General features: G+C 40.8%; 1 protein-coding gene across 2 annotated transcripts in view; it reads left to right on the forward strand.

Annotated features, from left to right (window-relative positions):
* The window catches only part of SBNO1 (strawberry notch homolog 1), a 39,869-nt gene extending 25,322 nt beyond the window's left edge, over positions 1-14,547 (forward strand). For both annotated transcript variants that reach the window (XM_035098173.2, XM_035098172.2), the window contains 15 exons: positions 380-547; positions 668-837; positions 1,763-1,894; positions 2,231-2,366; positions 3,952-4,064; positions 4,804-4,875; positions 5,217-5,316; positions 5,747-5,821; positions 7,226-7,372; positions 7,942-8,036; positions 8,150-8,242; positions 9,625-9,762; positions 10,488-10,564; positions 10,975-11,168; positions 13,050-14,547. In XM_035098173.2, coding sequence (XP_034954064.1) covers positions 380-547; positions 668-837; positions 1,763-1,894; positions 2,231-2,366; positions 3,952-4,064; positions 4,804-4,875; positions 5,217-5,316; positions 5,747-5,821; positions 7,226-7,372; positions 7,942-8,036; positions 8,150-8,242; positions 9,625-9,762; positions 10,488-10,564; positions 10,975-11,168; positions 13,050-13,192 — 1,853 coding nt within the window. In that variant the 3' untranslated portion in view covers positions 13,193-14,547. The remainder of the gene's footprint in view (positions 1-379; positions 548-667; positions 838-1,762; positions 1,895-2,230; positions 2,367-3,951; positions 4,065-4,803; positions 4,876-5,216; positions 5,317-5,746; positions 5,822-7,225; positions 7,373-7,941; positions 8,037-8,149; positions 8,243-9,624; positions 9,763-10,487; positions 10,565-10,974; positions 11,169-13,049) is intronic.
* Positions 14,548-15,174: the final 627 nt, after the last annotated feature.

Genomic DNA, 15,174 nt, shown 5'->3' on the forward strand with positions numbered 1-15,174 from the left:
ACTTGATCAGCTCTAGAATACTCTTGTGCAAGCTCTGGAGTGCTCTCGTAAGATCTTACTGGGCTATTCATGTTCCCACAAGATCTTGCAAGAGCCGTGTAAGCAAGGCTTGGAAGCTTCTGCGCTGGGAAAACCTTGCACAAAAGATATTTTAAGCTTTCTGCTTTCCATGCATTTAATTTGTGTGATTTCAGCCGGCCAACCTTTAACCACATAGAGCTGAAATCACACGTGTTAAATGTGCATAAGTTGCAATTGTACTGTTTTTCATGAAGCTGATCCATTCAAGATTTACCTACAAAAGAAATTGCTCTGGTGCATAATTTTCATATTTTTCCAGAAGCCTTTTTTCTTCTTTAATATATTTATTTTTCTTCAGACCCCTGGCTAATTAGGAAAGAACATAAGAAAAATAAAGAAAAGAAAAAAAAGAAAAGCATTGACCCAGATTCCATTCAGAGTGCCTTACTAGCGTCTGGACTTGGATCCAAACGGCCCAGTTCTCTTTCTTCCACAGTAGTTACCTCTTCTACTACAAATACGTCTGGTATGTTGAATGTGCAGCTTCTAAATTGGCTTTTGAAGCCAGAATGCTCCTTCCAGAAAGAGGAAACAACACTTTCACATTTCTAAACACCACCATTCTTTTTTTTAATATATGCTGCAGCTAACAGTAATACAAATACCAGCTATGTAACAAGTCAGGATGCTGTTGAGAGAGCCCAGCAGATGAAAAAGGAATTGCTTGATAAATTGGAAAAACTATCAGAAGATCTTCCTCCTAATACACTGGATGAACTTATAGATGAACTGGGTGGACCTGAGAATGTGGCTGAGGTAGGTGCTGGATCTCAAGTAACTGTGTGGGAAGCAGACCTGTAGTTTGGTGAGCAAACCTAAGAGCAGGAATTGCTACAGAACATCCACATAACCTAACATGTTTAACATTAAAGGCAATTAAATAAAAGATTTGATAAACCAAAACATAATTTTGTAAAATAAGAGCCTAGTGATGTTCATTCCAGTGCCTTTGCATTAATTGGCCTGGATTCAAACTACCTTCCACTAATAACGGGTAGCAAACCTATTTTAGCCTGAGGATTACATTCCCTTCTGGGCAACTGTCTGAGGACTGCCTGCCCACCCGCCCTTTCTTTCACTCTCTCCCTCTCATATCAACAACATGGATGGTGACATGGTCAGAAAGAAGGTATTGCCTTCAGTGATTATAAGTCCAGAGTCTTGGATATCCTGAGCTTTAGGTGATTGTTTCCAAGTGGAAATATCAGACACTAATAGATAAAGAATTGAATGGAAGGCAAAAGTTATTGGGTATAGAAGTAGACTTGGATGTCTTCAGCATATAGGTGTTTTAGAAAGCCAACACTACTGCCCTGACTTCACTGCTCCACCTCTTTTGTCAAATAGGAAAAACCAAACAGTTGCAAAAGCAACCTATTGTTCATAGAGAAGTTTTAAAACACAAGTTATTTGGTGTCCCTTTAAAAATAACTCACTGGCTTCTGACCAGTCACTATTTCACCCCAAACCCACCAACCCCTCAGTTCTTACTTCCATAACCTAAAAGCTTGTTTGGGCAAGTCAGGCTGTGGACAGAAATTGGGCAAGTCAGGCTGCTAGAAATGGGCAGCATGTTTCATCATACAAGCTTTTTCTTGAGTGCATGTGAAATTGATTGGAAGTATTTAATGGGTTCCTAAAAGCACTATTTAGCATGCTAAAACAGGTCATTGTTCCCAAGATGACAGGTCGCAAAGGGAGAGTCGTGAGTAATGATGATGGCAGCATCTCTTACGAGTCCAGGTCTGAGCTAGATGTTCCTGTTGAAATCCTAAACATCACAGAGAAGCAAAGATTCATGGATGGAGATAAGGTAACAGTTTTCATTACTCTACATCAGTTCTCAAGTAAAGATTCATATAAAATAGATGGACAAATGTCAGGGACTTCTTGGCAATATTTCGGTTGGGTCTGCAATAAGAGACAGACAAAATGGTCCCTGTCCTCTTCAGCAGCCTTAGTTTTTGTAGCTGAAGTGAGATAAAACACATGTAGCTTCTATTTCATTAAAGGTGACTTTGAGATCCCTTCTTCATGCAAAGCATATGATCTACAGCGTCTTCCTACCAATTCAAACACATGTTCACATCCTGCCCATAGACATCTTAAAATTTACAAATCCAACCTTTCCATTCTTTCTCTCTTAAAGAATATTGCCATCATTTCTGAAGCAGCCAGCTCTGGTATTTCATTGCAAGCAGATCGACGAGCCAAGAACCAGAGGCGAAGGGTACATATGACTCTGGAGTTGCCGTGGAGTGCAGATAGGGCAATACAGCAGTTTGGTAAGCAGTTTTGTCTTGGCTTTACTTAGAAATGATGCGTGTTTGTCAGGCACATATGTTGAGTTTGTATCATTTGCAGTAAGACAGTTTTAGCAGAGTAGTCCTATTTTTGCAATGCTGCTAAACAGATGTGTGTAGGCTCACAAATTACATAGTGTTCTGATATGCAAACTAGAGTTCAGTCTATGCTAGGTTTTGCACAATGCCAAAAGATAATGAAATCTGACAACACATTGATTGGTACATAATGGTAGGAGTCTTCGAACAGAGTTTTCCAGTTCTGTCTAGTTTGAGTTGTATTTCCATTGCCACAATGATAGACTACTGAACACCATTCAATCTGTGTCTATGGAATAAGTGACTTGCAAAGCAGTTAAGTATTCACTTCTAAAACAGTTTCCTTAAAAAGTAAAGTTTAAATTTATCTGAGCAAAAATGTAGCTTCAAACACAAGCAAGTTGAATCTTCTTCGTTCAAAAAAAAAAAGTTTGTCTTCAAGAGTTAGTCCTCCTACTAGCTCCAAAGATAGGGTGATTCAAATTTGCTTAGGCCTGGTGTTGCCCACTCCACAGAGAGTGGTCTTTCTTTCTTTCTTTCTTTCTTTCTTTCTTTCTTTCTTTCTTTCTTTCTTTCTTTCTTTCTTTCTTTCTTTCTTTCTTTCTTTCTTTCTCCAGAGTCAATACTATGTCCAGACTGCTTTTGGCAATGAACATGGGGGTTTGGCCAAGTTCTGGTGTTTGTGGATTGTGTTCCCTTCTTGGTGTGTGGGGGTCTTATCCCTCCAGTGTACATTTCCTAGGCCTGTTGTGCTTCATATGAACTGACTATGGGGTGCGGCACTCATCTTGCTTCAGGCCGAGGGAGCGGACATTTGTCCACAGACAGCTTTCCAGGTCATGTGGCCGGCATGACTAAACTGCTTCTGGCGCTACGGGACACCGCGACAGAAGCCAGAGCACATGGAAACACTGTTTACCTTCCCGTCACAGCGGTACCTATTTATCTCCTTGCACTGGCAGGCTTTCGAGCTGCTATGTTGGCAGGAGGTGGAACAGAGCAACGGGGCACCCTGTAGTGCAGATTCAAACTGCTGAGGCCAAATGGCTCAGTGGCTTAGATCACAGCGGCACCCATGTCTGTGGTTGTATACTGAATGGAGTATATGATAGCAGTTAGCAAGTTATTTGCTATTACTGATTTTCACAGAGGAAGCTATTTTTTTCTTTTTTCTTTTTCTTTTGTTGGCAGGCCTGTGTGGCTGTTTAATTTTAAATTTTTTGATCAGCTGCTCAATTTATTATATGTATTGTTGTTTTCATAGTGTTTTATATTCTCTTGTTATACCGCACCCTGGTATTTTATGATGTGGCAGTATAGAAATGTTTTTATAATCATAAAATAAACCTCTTAGAATTCCCTGGAAAACAGTTTGAGATGGTTAATTGAATCATTTGTTTATTTATTTTATTGATGTGAAGAACATGGCCTCCAAATATACCTCTGTTTTCCTATCCAATATTTTTGAGAATGGGTGGTTGATGCTGGGTGACTTGAGTGAACAAAACCTCTTTTTCTTACTATCCAGGCCGAACTCACAGGTCCAATCAAGTGACCGCACCAGAATATGTCTTCCTAATATCTGAACTGGCTGGAGAACAAAGATTTGCATCAATCGTTGCCAAACGCCTGGAGAGCTTGGTAAGCAGATTGTTGGGTGTAGCTTTGACTAGGAAATTCACTGCAAGTGAGCAGATTTTGATTAAAGACTCAGAAACTTGAAAACACATTTCTCAATTATACCAGGTTCCATTAAAGTTGAAAACAAAGCAGATAACATCTAAGATTCTGTGGTCTAGAGAGTGGCTCTCGTATCTCAAATTGTGTGGGGTAGGGGTTCATAGAGGGATTTAAGCCGTTCCCAATTACTGTTAATATGTAGGAGACTCAATACAAATCATTGGGTAAATGCAGGATGGGGAATCTGGCCCACCAGATGTTGCTGGACTATAACTCGCATCATCTCTAATTGCTGACTTTGCTGGGAGAAGCTGGTGGGAGATAGAGTTTAGCATCTTCTACAGGGCAACAGGTTTCCCTTCCCCAGTACATAGATTGTACTTTACTCTGCAGAATGAACGGGATCTGTCATGTGAATTTAGGAGAATATATATACAGTCATACCTCATGTTGCGTCTGCTTCAGGTTACGTGTTTTCGTGTTGCATCCTGCAGCAACTCGAAAGTACCAGAACGGGTTACTTCCTGGTTTCACCGCTTGCGCATGTGCAGAAGCGCTAAATCGCTGTGCGCAAATGCGGCGCTTCAGCTTGCACCAGTTCCGTGTTACAGACGGGCCTCCGGAACGGATCCCATCTGTAACACGAGGTTCCACTGCATTATAAAAACAACTTGGTCTCAAAATTATTGTCTCTTGATAGGGAGCTCTCACTCATGGCGACCGAAGAGCAACAGAAACAAGAGACCTCAGTAGGTTCAACTTTGACAACAAGGTAAGTGAGACACCTTTTGAATAAAGCAAGCCCTATCTTGCCTTGACACTTAAAAAACAGTAGGCTGTTTTTTCTGGGTTTTTTTTTAATCTTTGCATCATTATCCTTTTCCCTTTTGGGGTTATAGACTGGAACTTCCCCAGCTGCTCTGGGCAGCTTACAGTACACATAAAAACATAGTAAAACATCAAACATTAAAAACTGCCTGTATAAATTGGCCAGATTTTGGATGTGAAAGGCAAGTGTCCTAACTTTCTAGGGAACAAGCATAATACTTTTAAAAGAAGGATGTTTGTATTTTATGGTGGCTACAATAGTTTCCCCCCAACTCTCATTAACAGTATGGCCGAAATGCATTGGAAATAGTGATGAAGTCCATTGTGAACTTAGACTCTCCGTTGGTGTCTCCACCTGCTGATTATCCAGGAGAATTCTTTAAAGGTATATGAATTTTTTGAAAAAATACTGAGGTGATAATCATGTTTATCAGTGAAGGGAAACAATTTCATAGAATTAATTAAAATTATGTACGCTAATCATTTGGTGGGATTATATGTACCTTTTCCTAACAACTAAATTCAACAGTTTCTTTTGCATGATCTGTTTTCAGAACTTGGATCTGAGAGCACAAATGTTTTTGGGTCAATTATTGCATTCCAGATACAGAATTGTTGGGCCTTTGGGTAGTAGATAGCAGCATCTGTTTGTACTACCATATGACCTCTCTTGCACATTTAATCAGTTGTGTTAGTTTTTAGGGGAGGGAAACTATCAAAGGTTTGGTTACATTTCACAAATGCTGATGGTACTTAAATTACCTTAGTAAACAGCAAGAATGGAACCCATGACAGCTTCCCTTTGTTCTTCCTAGATGTCCGTCAGGGTTTAATAGGTGTGGGCCTAATAAATGTAGAAGACCGGTCTGGGATTCTAACGCTTGACAAAGGTACATGCTCCTTTTGAATGTCTATGTAACTGATTATTATTATTTTTAATTCTGTAATGGCCTTGTAAGTCAACAGCAAAATTTGAAAGGGTTGTTTTCAGTGTTAGTCATACTCTATGAGTGGACCCATTGAAACTCTATGAGTAGACTCATTGAAATTAATACATGACTAACTTTGGTCCATTAATTTCAGTGGATCTACTCTAAGCAGAACTTGGCTGGATACAGGCTGAAGTCTTCAAGTGTGAATATACAAAACAAAGCTATGGTTTCAGATAATACAGTGATCTTAAATTGGTAGTGTGCTTTTGAAGTCCTTTATGGCTCTAAAGACAGAAGCCAGCCTGTCTCTTCCCTTCTGCCTCACTGACCTAATATAGAAGGGTGCTTGGGAGAGGGAGAACAACTTAATGCAGCTTTTATGGCTAGATTTGAGGTTGGTGGGGTGGGAAGAAACTGCTTAGGCAGGGTTCAGGAAGAGTGTGTACCTCACACAGTTGCCTATATCCCTGCTCATAAAATAATCTAGAATGCCTAGTATAACTAAGAAAAACTACAGAGTGCAAATAGCTTACTGAGCTAGAAAGGTGGGCAGCTGCATCTACATAATGCAGTTGGTAACCTTGTGATGAGCCATGAGACAGTGGAGTAGGTGCCAGACAGATCTACCTCTTCAGAGAATTGGAGAATACCCATAAATGTATTCTGTATGTCTCTGAACTTTAAGGGAGATTATTTGTCTCATGATTTGTCTTATAGTTAACCAATCCATTTATGTAGGATCTTGGTTGCATTCATTGTGGACGGATGACTTGCATATACTGTATAGAGAGGGTGGGGCTGTGTGTACTGTGTGCTTCAAAAAATAAATTATTTTCCAAGACAACAAACTTCATCAACTAGTTTTAATTATACAAATCGAGGAGATCTGCTTAATTCCATCATTTCTCCTGCTGTGCACAATTCTGGTTTTACTAGCAGAGGTGCTTGTAGATAGAGTTGTAGATATGGTGAATGCTGCCATGCTACTGCAGCTACGGGAAATGTTGAAATCAGGAGCTGAATTTGGTACCCAATACAACACTGCAGGTGTTTTGTGCTTCTGTGGGATTGTGGCATGACTCTGCAAAGAATTGGCCAGTGGACACTCCTCCTTGTTCTTGTGGCCCTCCAGGTGTTGCCATACTATGGCTCCCATCATCTTTGACTGTTGATCATTCTGGCTATTGCTGATGGAAGCTGGGAGTCCCCAAAACATCCATAAGGCCATAGGTTCCTCCCTTCTGTTTAGACTGCCAGGATAGTGCTTTTCCACTGATAAAACAAAGATGAAAAAAATGCTGTGCCCCCCCCCCCCAAATAAATAAATTCTGGCTTAAAGTGCTTCATCTCCTCTTGTTCTAGATTACAACAATATAGGGAAATTTCTGAACCGGATTCTGGGTATGGAAGTGCATCAGCAGAATGCTTTATTCCAGTATTTCTCGGACACGTTAAATGCAGTAATACAGAACGCTAAAAAGAATGGAAGATATGACATGGGCATTTTAGGTAAGAGCATGAGTTCGTTTGCACAACCTGCTATGCCAGGCTTTTTTCAGAGCCCACGTTCTTCCAGTGCCAGTAATAGAGGCAGATGGAAACCAGCCACCACCTCTTTCAGCCTCTCCAAGAATGAGATGGTCCCTTGAACAGATAGGAAGTGCTGCATGGTTTTAGTAGCAGCAAGAGCCAAACAACTGAAGTTCTTCAGACCTACTTCCTTGATTAGTCCCCTGTTTGAGCTTTCTTTCTTTCTGCCATTCCTGCATCGCATGCATAGCCACTGTTTCTTGTGCTGTTTCTGTAATGCTTACTGAGGATTGCAGTTCCCCCCCCCCCAGATGCCTAGCCTCCATCTCATGTCTCTACGTCACTGCTCATGTATTTCATATGATGGCAAAGTAGGCAGGCTTGAGTAATGCTGCTTTTATGTGCCCTGCTACCTTATTTTCTTCAGAAATGCCTCAGAGAGGAGGTTGTTCAAAGGCTGGTGGTTCCTCCACACAGGAATCATTGGAGACTTTTGTTCTTCTCTATGTACTGTACTCATATGTACCTTATGACTATCTTTCTTGAAGATCTGGGTTCAGGAGATGAGAAAGTGAGGAAGGCAGATGCAAAAAAATTTCTCACACCAGGATATTCTACCTCAGGACATGTTGAATTGTATACTGTAAGTTTCTTGGCTAATTGTTCACCTTTGCATGAGCCACTGACATTTTTTGTTGACTCTTAAATGGTAAAACTTCTTGCTAAGTACGCTTTGACTTTTAATGTATTTTCTAGATAAGCGTGGAGAGAGGGATGTCTTGGGAAGAAGCAACAAAGATTTGGGCTGAACAAACTGGACCAGAAGATGGATTTTATTTATCACTTCAGGTGAGATTGTTCTCTGCAAACTTCAAGCATGTTAACTTCATTGGACATTAATATATCTTATGTGTTGTTATAGTAGTAGTAGTACCGGTAGTAGTAGTAATAATAATAATAATAATAGGAATAAGAATAATAATGGTAAAACAGGAGCGGAAGGATGTTGTGGTCTAAACCACTGAGCCTCTTGGGCTTGCTAGTCAGAAGGTCGGCGGTCATACCTGCCAAGTTCTCCCTTTTTTAAAAGGAAATTCCCTTATGCTGAATAGGCTTCCTCACAAGAAAAGGGAAAACTTGGCAGCTATGTCGGCGGTTCAAATCCCCACATCTGGGTGAGCTCCTGTTGCTCTGTCCCAGCTCCTGCCAGCTTAGCAGTTTGAAAGCACACTAGTGCAAGTAGATAAATAGGTACTGCTGCAACGGGAAGGTAAACACCATTTCTGTGTGCTCTGGCTTCCATCACGGTGTCCCATTGCGCCAGAAGTGGTTTAGTCCTGCTGGCCACATGACCCAGAAAGCTGTCTGGACAAACGCCAGGCCTGAAAGCGAGATGAGTGCCGCAACCTCATATTCACCTTTGACTGGACTTAACCGTCCAGGGGTCCTTTACCTTTTATCTTCTTACAAACCTAATAATTTCTTAACGTAATAAAGAAATAATACTTGACATTTATGCCATGTATCTTTAAGCGTTTGAAGCACTGTGTAGTCAGTATTTCAGGTGGGAGCCTGAAATTGAGAGTATGGTGGCAAAAGGTGGATTATCCTGGAATAGCAGCCCCCTCAGACCAGATCTGGGAGCAGAGCTGATGTTTGGGTCAGAAGGACAGAACTACTCTTGCATGTGCTGTAAATCTGCCTCCTTGAGATTTTTGTTGCCTCCTTAACTTCATCCAACAGTTTCTTTTTTTTTCCTGGGGAGTATAGTGTGATTTATTGACTGGTACCACAACATGTGTGTAAACAAGCCTTCAACTCTGCTTCTGTATAAAACCAATTCTGTTTTGCAGTTTGACTTCCCCCTTTCTGCGGTTCCTTAAATTTATTTTTAATATTTTCTGCATATCCAAATCAACCAAATTTGCTCATTTTTTCATCTTCTTTAAATATATACTCTTATGAAACTGCAGGTTATTACAATACTCCTGCCTATGTTTTTATCTGTTTACAATTTATCTATAAATATTCAATAAACCATTTCCATTTTTTTAAATAAGAAGTTTGTTATCTTGGTTTCATATTGTTCTGGTAAGTTTTGCTTCATCCAACAGATGCTAACCCTGGTCTGTCTTTAAATAAATGTTAAATCCTGACGGTATCTTAAGTAACACATACATACTGCATTTTCACAGTATTTCTCTCTCTCTCCCCCCCCCCCTTTCTTCCAGATACGAAACAATAAGAAAACTGCCATCCTGGTGAAAGAAGTGAATCCCAAAAAGAAGCTTTTCCTAGTATATAGACCAAATACCGGAAAACAATTGAAATTGGAGACGTATGGAGAAATAAAGAAAAAATATAAAAAGGTTACTTGCTTTTTAAAAACAAATTTAACTATAACGTGGAAAACATTCACATTTGTATTAAACTTATAATCCTGCGGGAGAGAAAAACAAAGTATGCAATGAATATAATACATTAATACCCTTATATGCATTAATTACATTAAAAATACACAGACCCTAGATGTGTTGTTGTTGTTTAGTCATTTAGTCGTGTCCGACTCTTCGTGACCCCATGGACCATAGCACGCCAGGCACTCCTGTCTTGCACTGCCTCCCGCAGTTTGGTCAAACTCATGTTCGTAGCTTCGAGAACACTGTCCAACCATCTCGTCATAATTTGTGCACATACCCCATCCCTGCTGCTTGCCTCTTTTCACCTGGGCTGCCCTCCTTCACACACTGGCTAACTGCCCTTCTTATTTACTTCCTAAACAAGTAAAGCATGCCTAGGATTGCAGCCATAGTCAAATGAGATGACCTTGTGGAAATACTCAGGTGCTGAATAATTGGTATTACAACTAAATTAGGCAAACCATAGATCACACCTTCAGACAACTGTTGAACTATGGTATTCTATCAGTAAGGACTGAGGGCTGCATGGGCAGGGAGAGCATGTGAGCCTGTGGTGCCCTGGGGTTCTTCTCATCCATGTAACATGAGAGCATGCTTTGGCCTTGCATCTTTGAAATCAAGAAGCCAAATCTGGCTGTAATAAATCTGTAAAATCTAATTTATTTCATTTTCAGGTTCCTTCTGACGATGCTGTGGCCCACTGGCTAGAGCAGTACACATCATCAGCAGACACTTGCACCCATGCTTACTGGTGAGTTCTTGAAATGCTGTGGTACAAAATGCCTTGTGGGGTGTGCTGGGCTTTTCAAAAATTGCTCTGAGAAAAGAAACTTCGCATGGGAAGTGAAAGCTTCACCAAAGCGTTGCATTGGCAGCTTTTCCACAAGAAATATCGAGCCTGAGATTTGTGCTAGTTCTAACTAGGCTTGAGGAACCTCCTTTGTTCAGAACTAACTTTATCCTCTGTTCTTGTCTGACTTGCGTGCTCGAGCAGCTCATCCTAGTCTATTGTGAGGCAACAATTTGTTATGCAAAATCAAAGTGTTATTCAGAAAATATTGTGGGACATCAATATCCTTATGTGTTGCTTTTCATTAAAAATTGTGTATGTGTTAAACAAAGATCTATCTTTAAGTATTTCTCCTTCCCTTCCTCTTTCAGGAGAGGCAATTGCAAAAAAGCAAGCCTGGGCCTGGTTTGTGAAGTTGGCCTGCGCTGTCGGACGTACTATGTCCTGTGTGGTTCAGTCCTAAGCGTCTGGACAAAGGTAGAAGGAGTTCTAGCCTCAGTAAGCGGTACAAATGTCAAAATGCAGATCGTTCGGCTACGGACGGAGGATGGACAGAGGATTGTAGGCAAGTGTGATAATTTGTCATTACCTTTTGGTCCATGTGGCAGTCTAACTCCTGAAGTCTCTCTAACCTTAAAAAGTGTACTAGTTTTGTGTATTGTTGGTTTCTTGGAACAGAAGGCTCATTTTGCATTTTATTTTATTTTCCCTCCAAGGATACATTATTGAATCTGTAGCATATATTTCTTTAGTGTCTTACATTGAGGAGCAAAGGGCCTGCATTTCATAGCCCAAGCAAAAGCAGGCCTAAAAAGACTGATGAGAGCATTTTCAGGACATTGCCAGAGAGAACAGCTGGCCGTGAATTACAAGAAAACCAAAGTCATGGTTTTCTCAAGAAACTACAGGGCCCATAGATGGCGCATGGACAACCAGCTAATTGAACAGGTCAAAGTTTTCAAATATCTTGGCCTTATTTTCCAGTCTACAGGGTCATGGGGAGCACACCAGAAATGTGCAAAAGAAAAAGCATCCAAAAACGCCAAAATTCTGACATGCTTTTTCTACACAAAAGGTGGTAAACATATACCATCAGTCCTGGAAGTGTTCCAAGCGAAACCACTAGCACAGTTGTTATAAAGGGCTCAGATTGGACAAGCACTCACCTTGGATCTACGGAAGCTGTCCAATCAAAGTTCTTAAGGCAAATTTTCTCTGTACCACCGAGTCCCAAATGCATCATTGCGTCTAGAGGCTAATCTTACCTTGGTAGAATTACGGATCTGGCGTAGGGCTAACTATTGGCTTTGCCTAAACTCAGATCCCCCTGGTCTAATATCCCTAGTGCTACAAGATTGTCACAAGAGCACCTGGACTAAAATTGTCTATCAAAAACTTCACTCTTGTGGTTTATCACCACAACAGCTACTCACTTTGGGTTCTAGTAAAGCAAACAGTCTAATTTGTCAGTGCCTAAATGATATCGAGCGTCAGAAAAACTTGGCCACAATAAGGAAATTTTGCCCATTGTATTGACTATTTTCCACCGTCCCATTTTGACTCTCTGGCACCCTAGCTGCATAACCTAGCAATTCTAAAATGTAGACGCGCTTTTACTCTCGCTTCCACATGAAAACCACTTATGTCCCTGTGGAGATGGCAGTACTGAATTGGTGGCGCATACCCTTCTGGCTTGCACTCTTTATAAAGACTTGAGGAATGAGGTTATCACCCCTCTTTTATTGTCCATTTCGGGTCGCCTAACCACTGCCGCAACAGTGTCCCTTCTCTTGGCAGATAAAGATGAACAGATGACAGCAAAGGTTGCAAGATTTTTAGCTGGGGCAATTAGAATAAGATCCACTATTTGACTATTGATTCAAAACCCTAAAATGTATTTTATATAACTGACTTTTTATTTTTATTCTTTGTACTGTATATCGTATTGTTTTATTGCTATGGCCAATGGCTGATGCAAATAAACATTCATTCATTCTTCTTTTCATTCATACCGGTAGTTGAAAAGCTAGAGGGATGGGATGGTTGTACTGGGCTCACCACGAGCCCTTGATCATGCTTAAAGTAACCTTTTCTGATCAGGCCTCTGTCCCCTAAATGAGGCAAAAAGGGAGGTGTGGTCAGACAGCATTTCTTGTGGCCAGATTCTACTTAAAGAAGGATAATATCCCAGATGCATGGAGAACTTACCTTTTCCTTAATATCTATTATGGTAGCAGCTAGTATCCCTGTGTGTGCACAGTATATGGGATTGGACATCAATAGCCACCATAAATCCACAAAGCTGGTGATTGTCCTCAGAGTAAAAGATTTTAGGTGGCCAGTTAATTGAGGACCACTCACTGCCTTGGAGTCAAGAAGGATACTGTAGGTTGCTTACAAGCAGCATGGATGTCTGTGAAATAAGACCCAATCTTTTCTGTTGCAGGCTTGATCATTCCCGCAAATTGTGTGTCTCCCCTCGTAAACCTACTTTCGACATCAGACCAGTCACAACAGCTTGCAGTGCAACAGCAACAAATATGGCAACAGCATCACCCACAGAGCATTACCAACTTCAACAATGCATAAGAAAAGAGAGTCTTTGGTATTTGGCTGTACAAGCGGATCATTGCATTTTTTTAAAATATCAGGGACAGATTCCAAAGAAATAACTTTCAGTTCCATCATGCTCTCTTAGAACTGTGCAGAAGTGGAGAGACACCTGAAGGGTGGTCAAACTGAAAGCCAAACATTGTTTCACAGTGGTCCATGTGTCCTTTTTTTTTACCCCCCCCCCCAATGCTCTTTATAGAGCTGCTTCTTTTTACAAAAAATATTTGTCCTACTTAAGCTACAAACCATGACTTTGTTTGTGAAGAGGCTTGAAAATTCCCAACCAACCTATCCATTCACCTTGTCATAACAGTGCTCAGGGTTTAATGCAGTCCATCGGTGCCATTGCTGCGGGAGAGGTCCTCAGATGCATGTATTGTGAGTTCATATTATAGAGATGATATATATATATTAATGGTGGCAACACAGGTCTCAATAAAAAAGTACATTTATTTAAAAAGCATGAAAATTTAAAAGTTTGCAAACCACACATTCAAGTTTGTTCCCCCTTTTTGTTTGGGCTGTGCATGTCTTTGGATTAGGCACGAGCAGGATCTCCTTCACAAAAAGTCAACACGGAAAAGGAAGAGAGAGACAATCTCAGTACAGCATTGAGGATTGCATTTTAAGAAAAAGGCCCAGTGATTGCATTTTCTGGCTTTCTTCTAGAGGTTATATATTTGAATCTGCAACATGTTTGTGCGTGTGTGATGGAAACATCTTAAATTTTTAAAGTTCCTTTTTTAAATGTGTTAATGGTGTTCCTAATTGTGTGCTGCAAGAATGGCTTTAAAAAAGCCTGATTTATTTTCTTTTTTCTTTCCTTCTCAAATGTTTCCTTTATCCAGTGAGGTTTTTAGGAAACACAAGTGCAAATTTACTTCCATTTCACATTACAGCCCTTTTAAAAAAGTTTTTGTTTTTTGTTACTCAATACTTGAGCTGTAAATTTGACATGGGGGGGAGGGGGGCAGCAGCACGTGAGGGTGCCGATGTGTATGCTGGGTTGATTTCCCCCCCCCTCCCGTTGCCCCGTAACTTGAATACTTTTGTTTATGTTGTAAGACATTGTAGAGTTTATCCTGGAGCTGTTTAAAATTGTAAATGTACAAAATGTGAATAGTCACTTATCTAAAAATATGGGTAAGTTTTGTTTTGCCTATAATAGTAGATGTTTATAAAGAAAGTGAAGGACAATGTTTGTCATTTTTCTTCTTGCTTGCACAGGTTGCACTATTGAAAATTTGAGATTGTATAAACCTGTCCACAGAACTGCAAGATACCAAAATCTTGTAGGTGTCAAATAAATAAAAAAGCTATTGTTCTAACAAGCAATGAGTCCTGTGTTTTTCATCAGTCTGTCACAATTCTCAGAACATTTTAATGATTCAGTCAAGTTCACACCAGAAGGGAGCAGGTGGCGCTGTGGTCTAAACCAGTGAGCCTCTTGGGTTTGCCGATGGACTGTCTCTATCGAAGGTTCAAATAGCGTGACAGGGTGAGCTCCTGTTGCTCTGTCCCAGTTCATGCCAACCTAGCAGTTCAAAAGCATACCACCGCGAGTATATAAACAGGTACTGTGGCAGTGGGAAGGCTTCCGTGCACTCTGGCTTCTGTCAAGGTGTTCCTTTGTGCTAGAAGCAAAGGGGGAGGTGACCAGCTGTCACTGACCACAGTACTTGCCTCTTTTCCATTAAGCTGCATCAGGTGTGGTTGAATCAACCATTCTCAGCACAGCTGAAGTAAAAAAGGTGGTAAAGGACCCCTGGACAGTTAAGTCCAGTCAAAGGCGACAGGTTGCAGTGCTCATCTCACTTTCAGGCCGAGCGAGCCGGTGTTTGTCAGCAGACGGCTTTCAGGGTCATGTGGCCAGCAGGACTAAACCGCTTCTGGCACAATGGGACATCCTGACGGAAACCAGAGTGCATGGAAATGCCGTTTACCTTCCCACTGCAGCA

Source organism: Zootoca vivipara, chromosome 17, assembly GCF_963506605.1.
Source record: "Zootoca vivipara chromosome 17, rZooViv1.1, whole genome shotgun sequence".
NCBI lineage: Eukaryota > Metazoa > Chordata > Lepidosauria > Squamata > Lacertidae > Zootoca > Zootoca vivipara.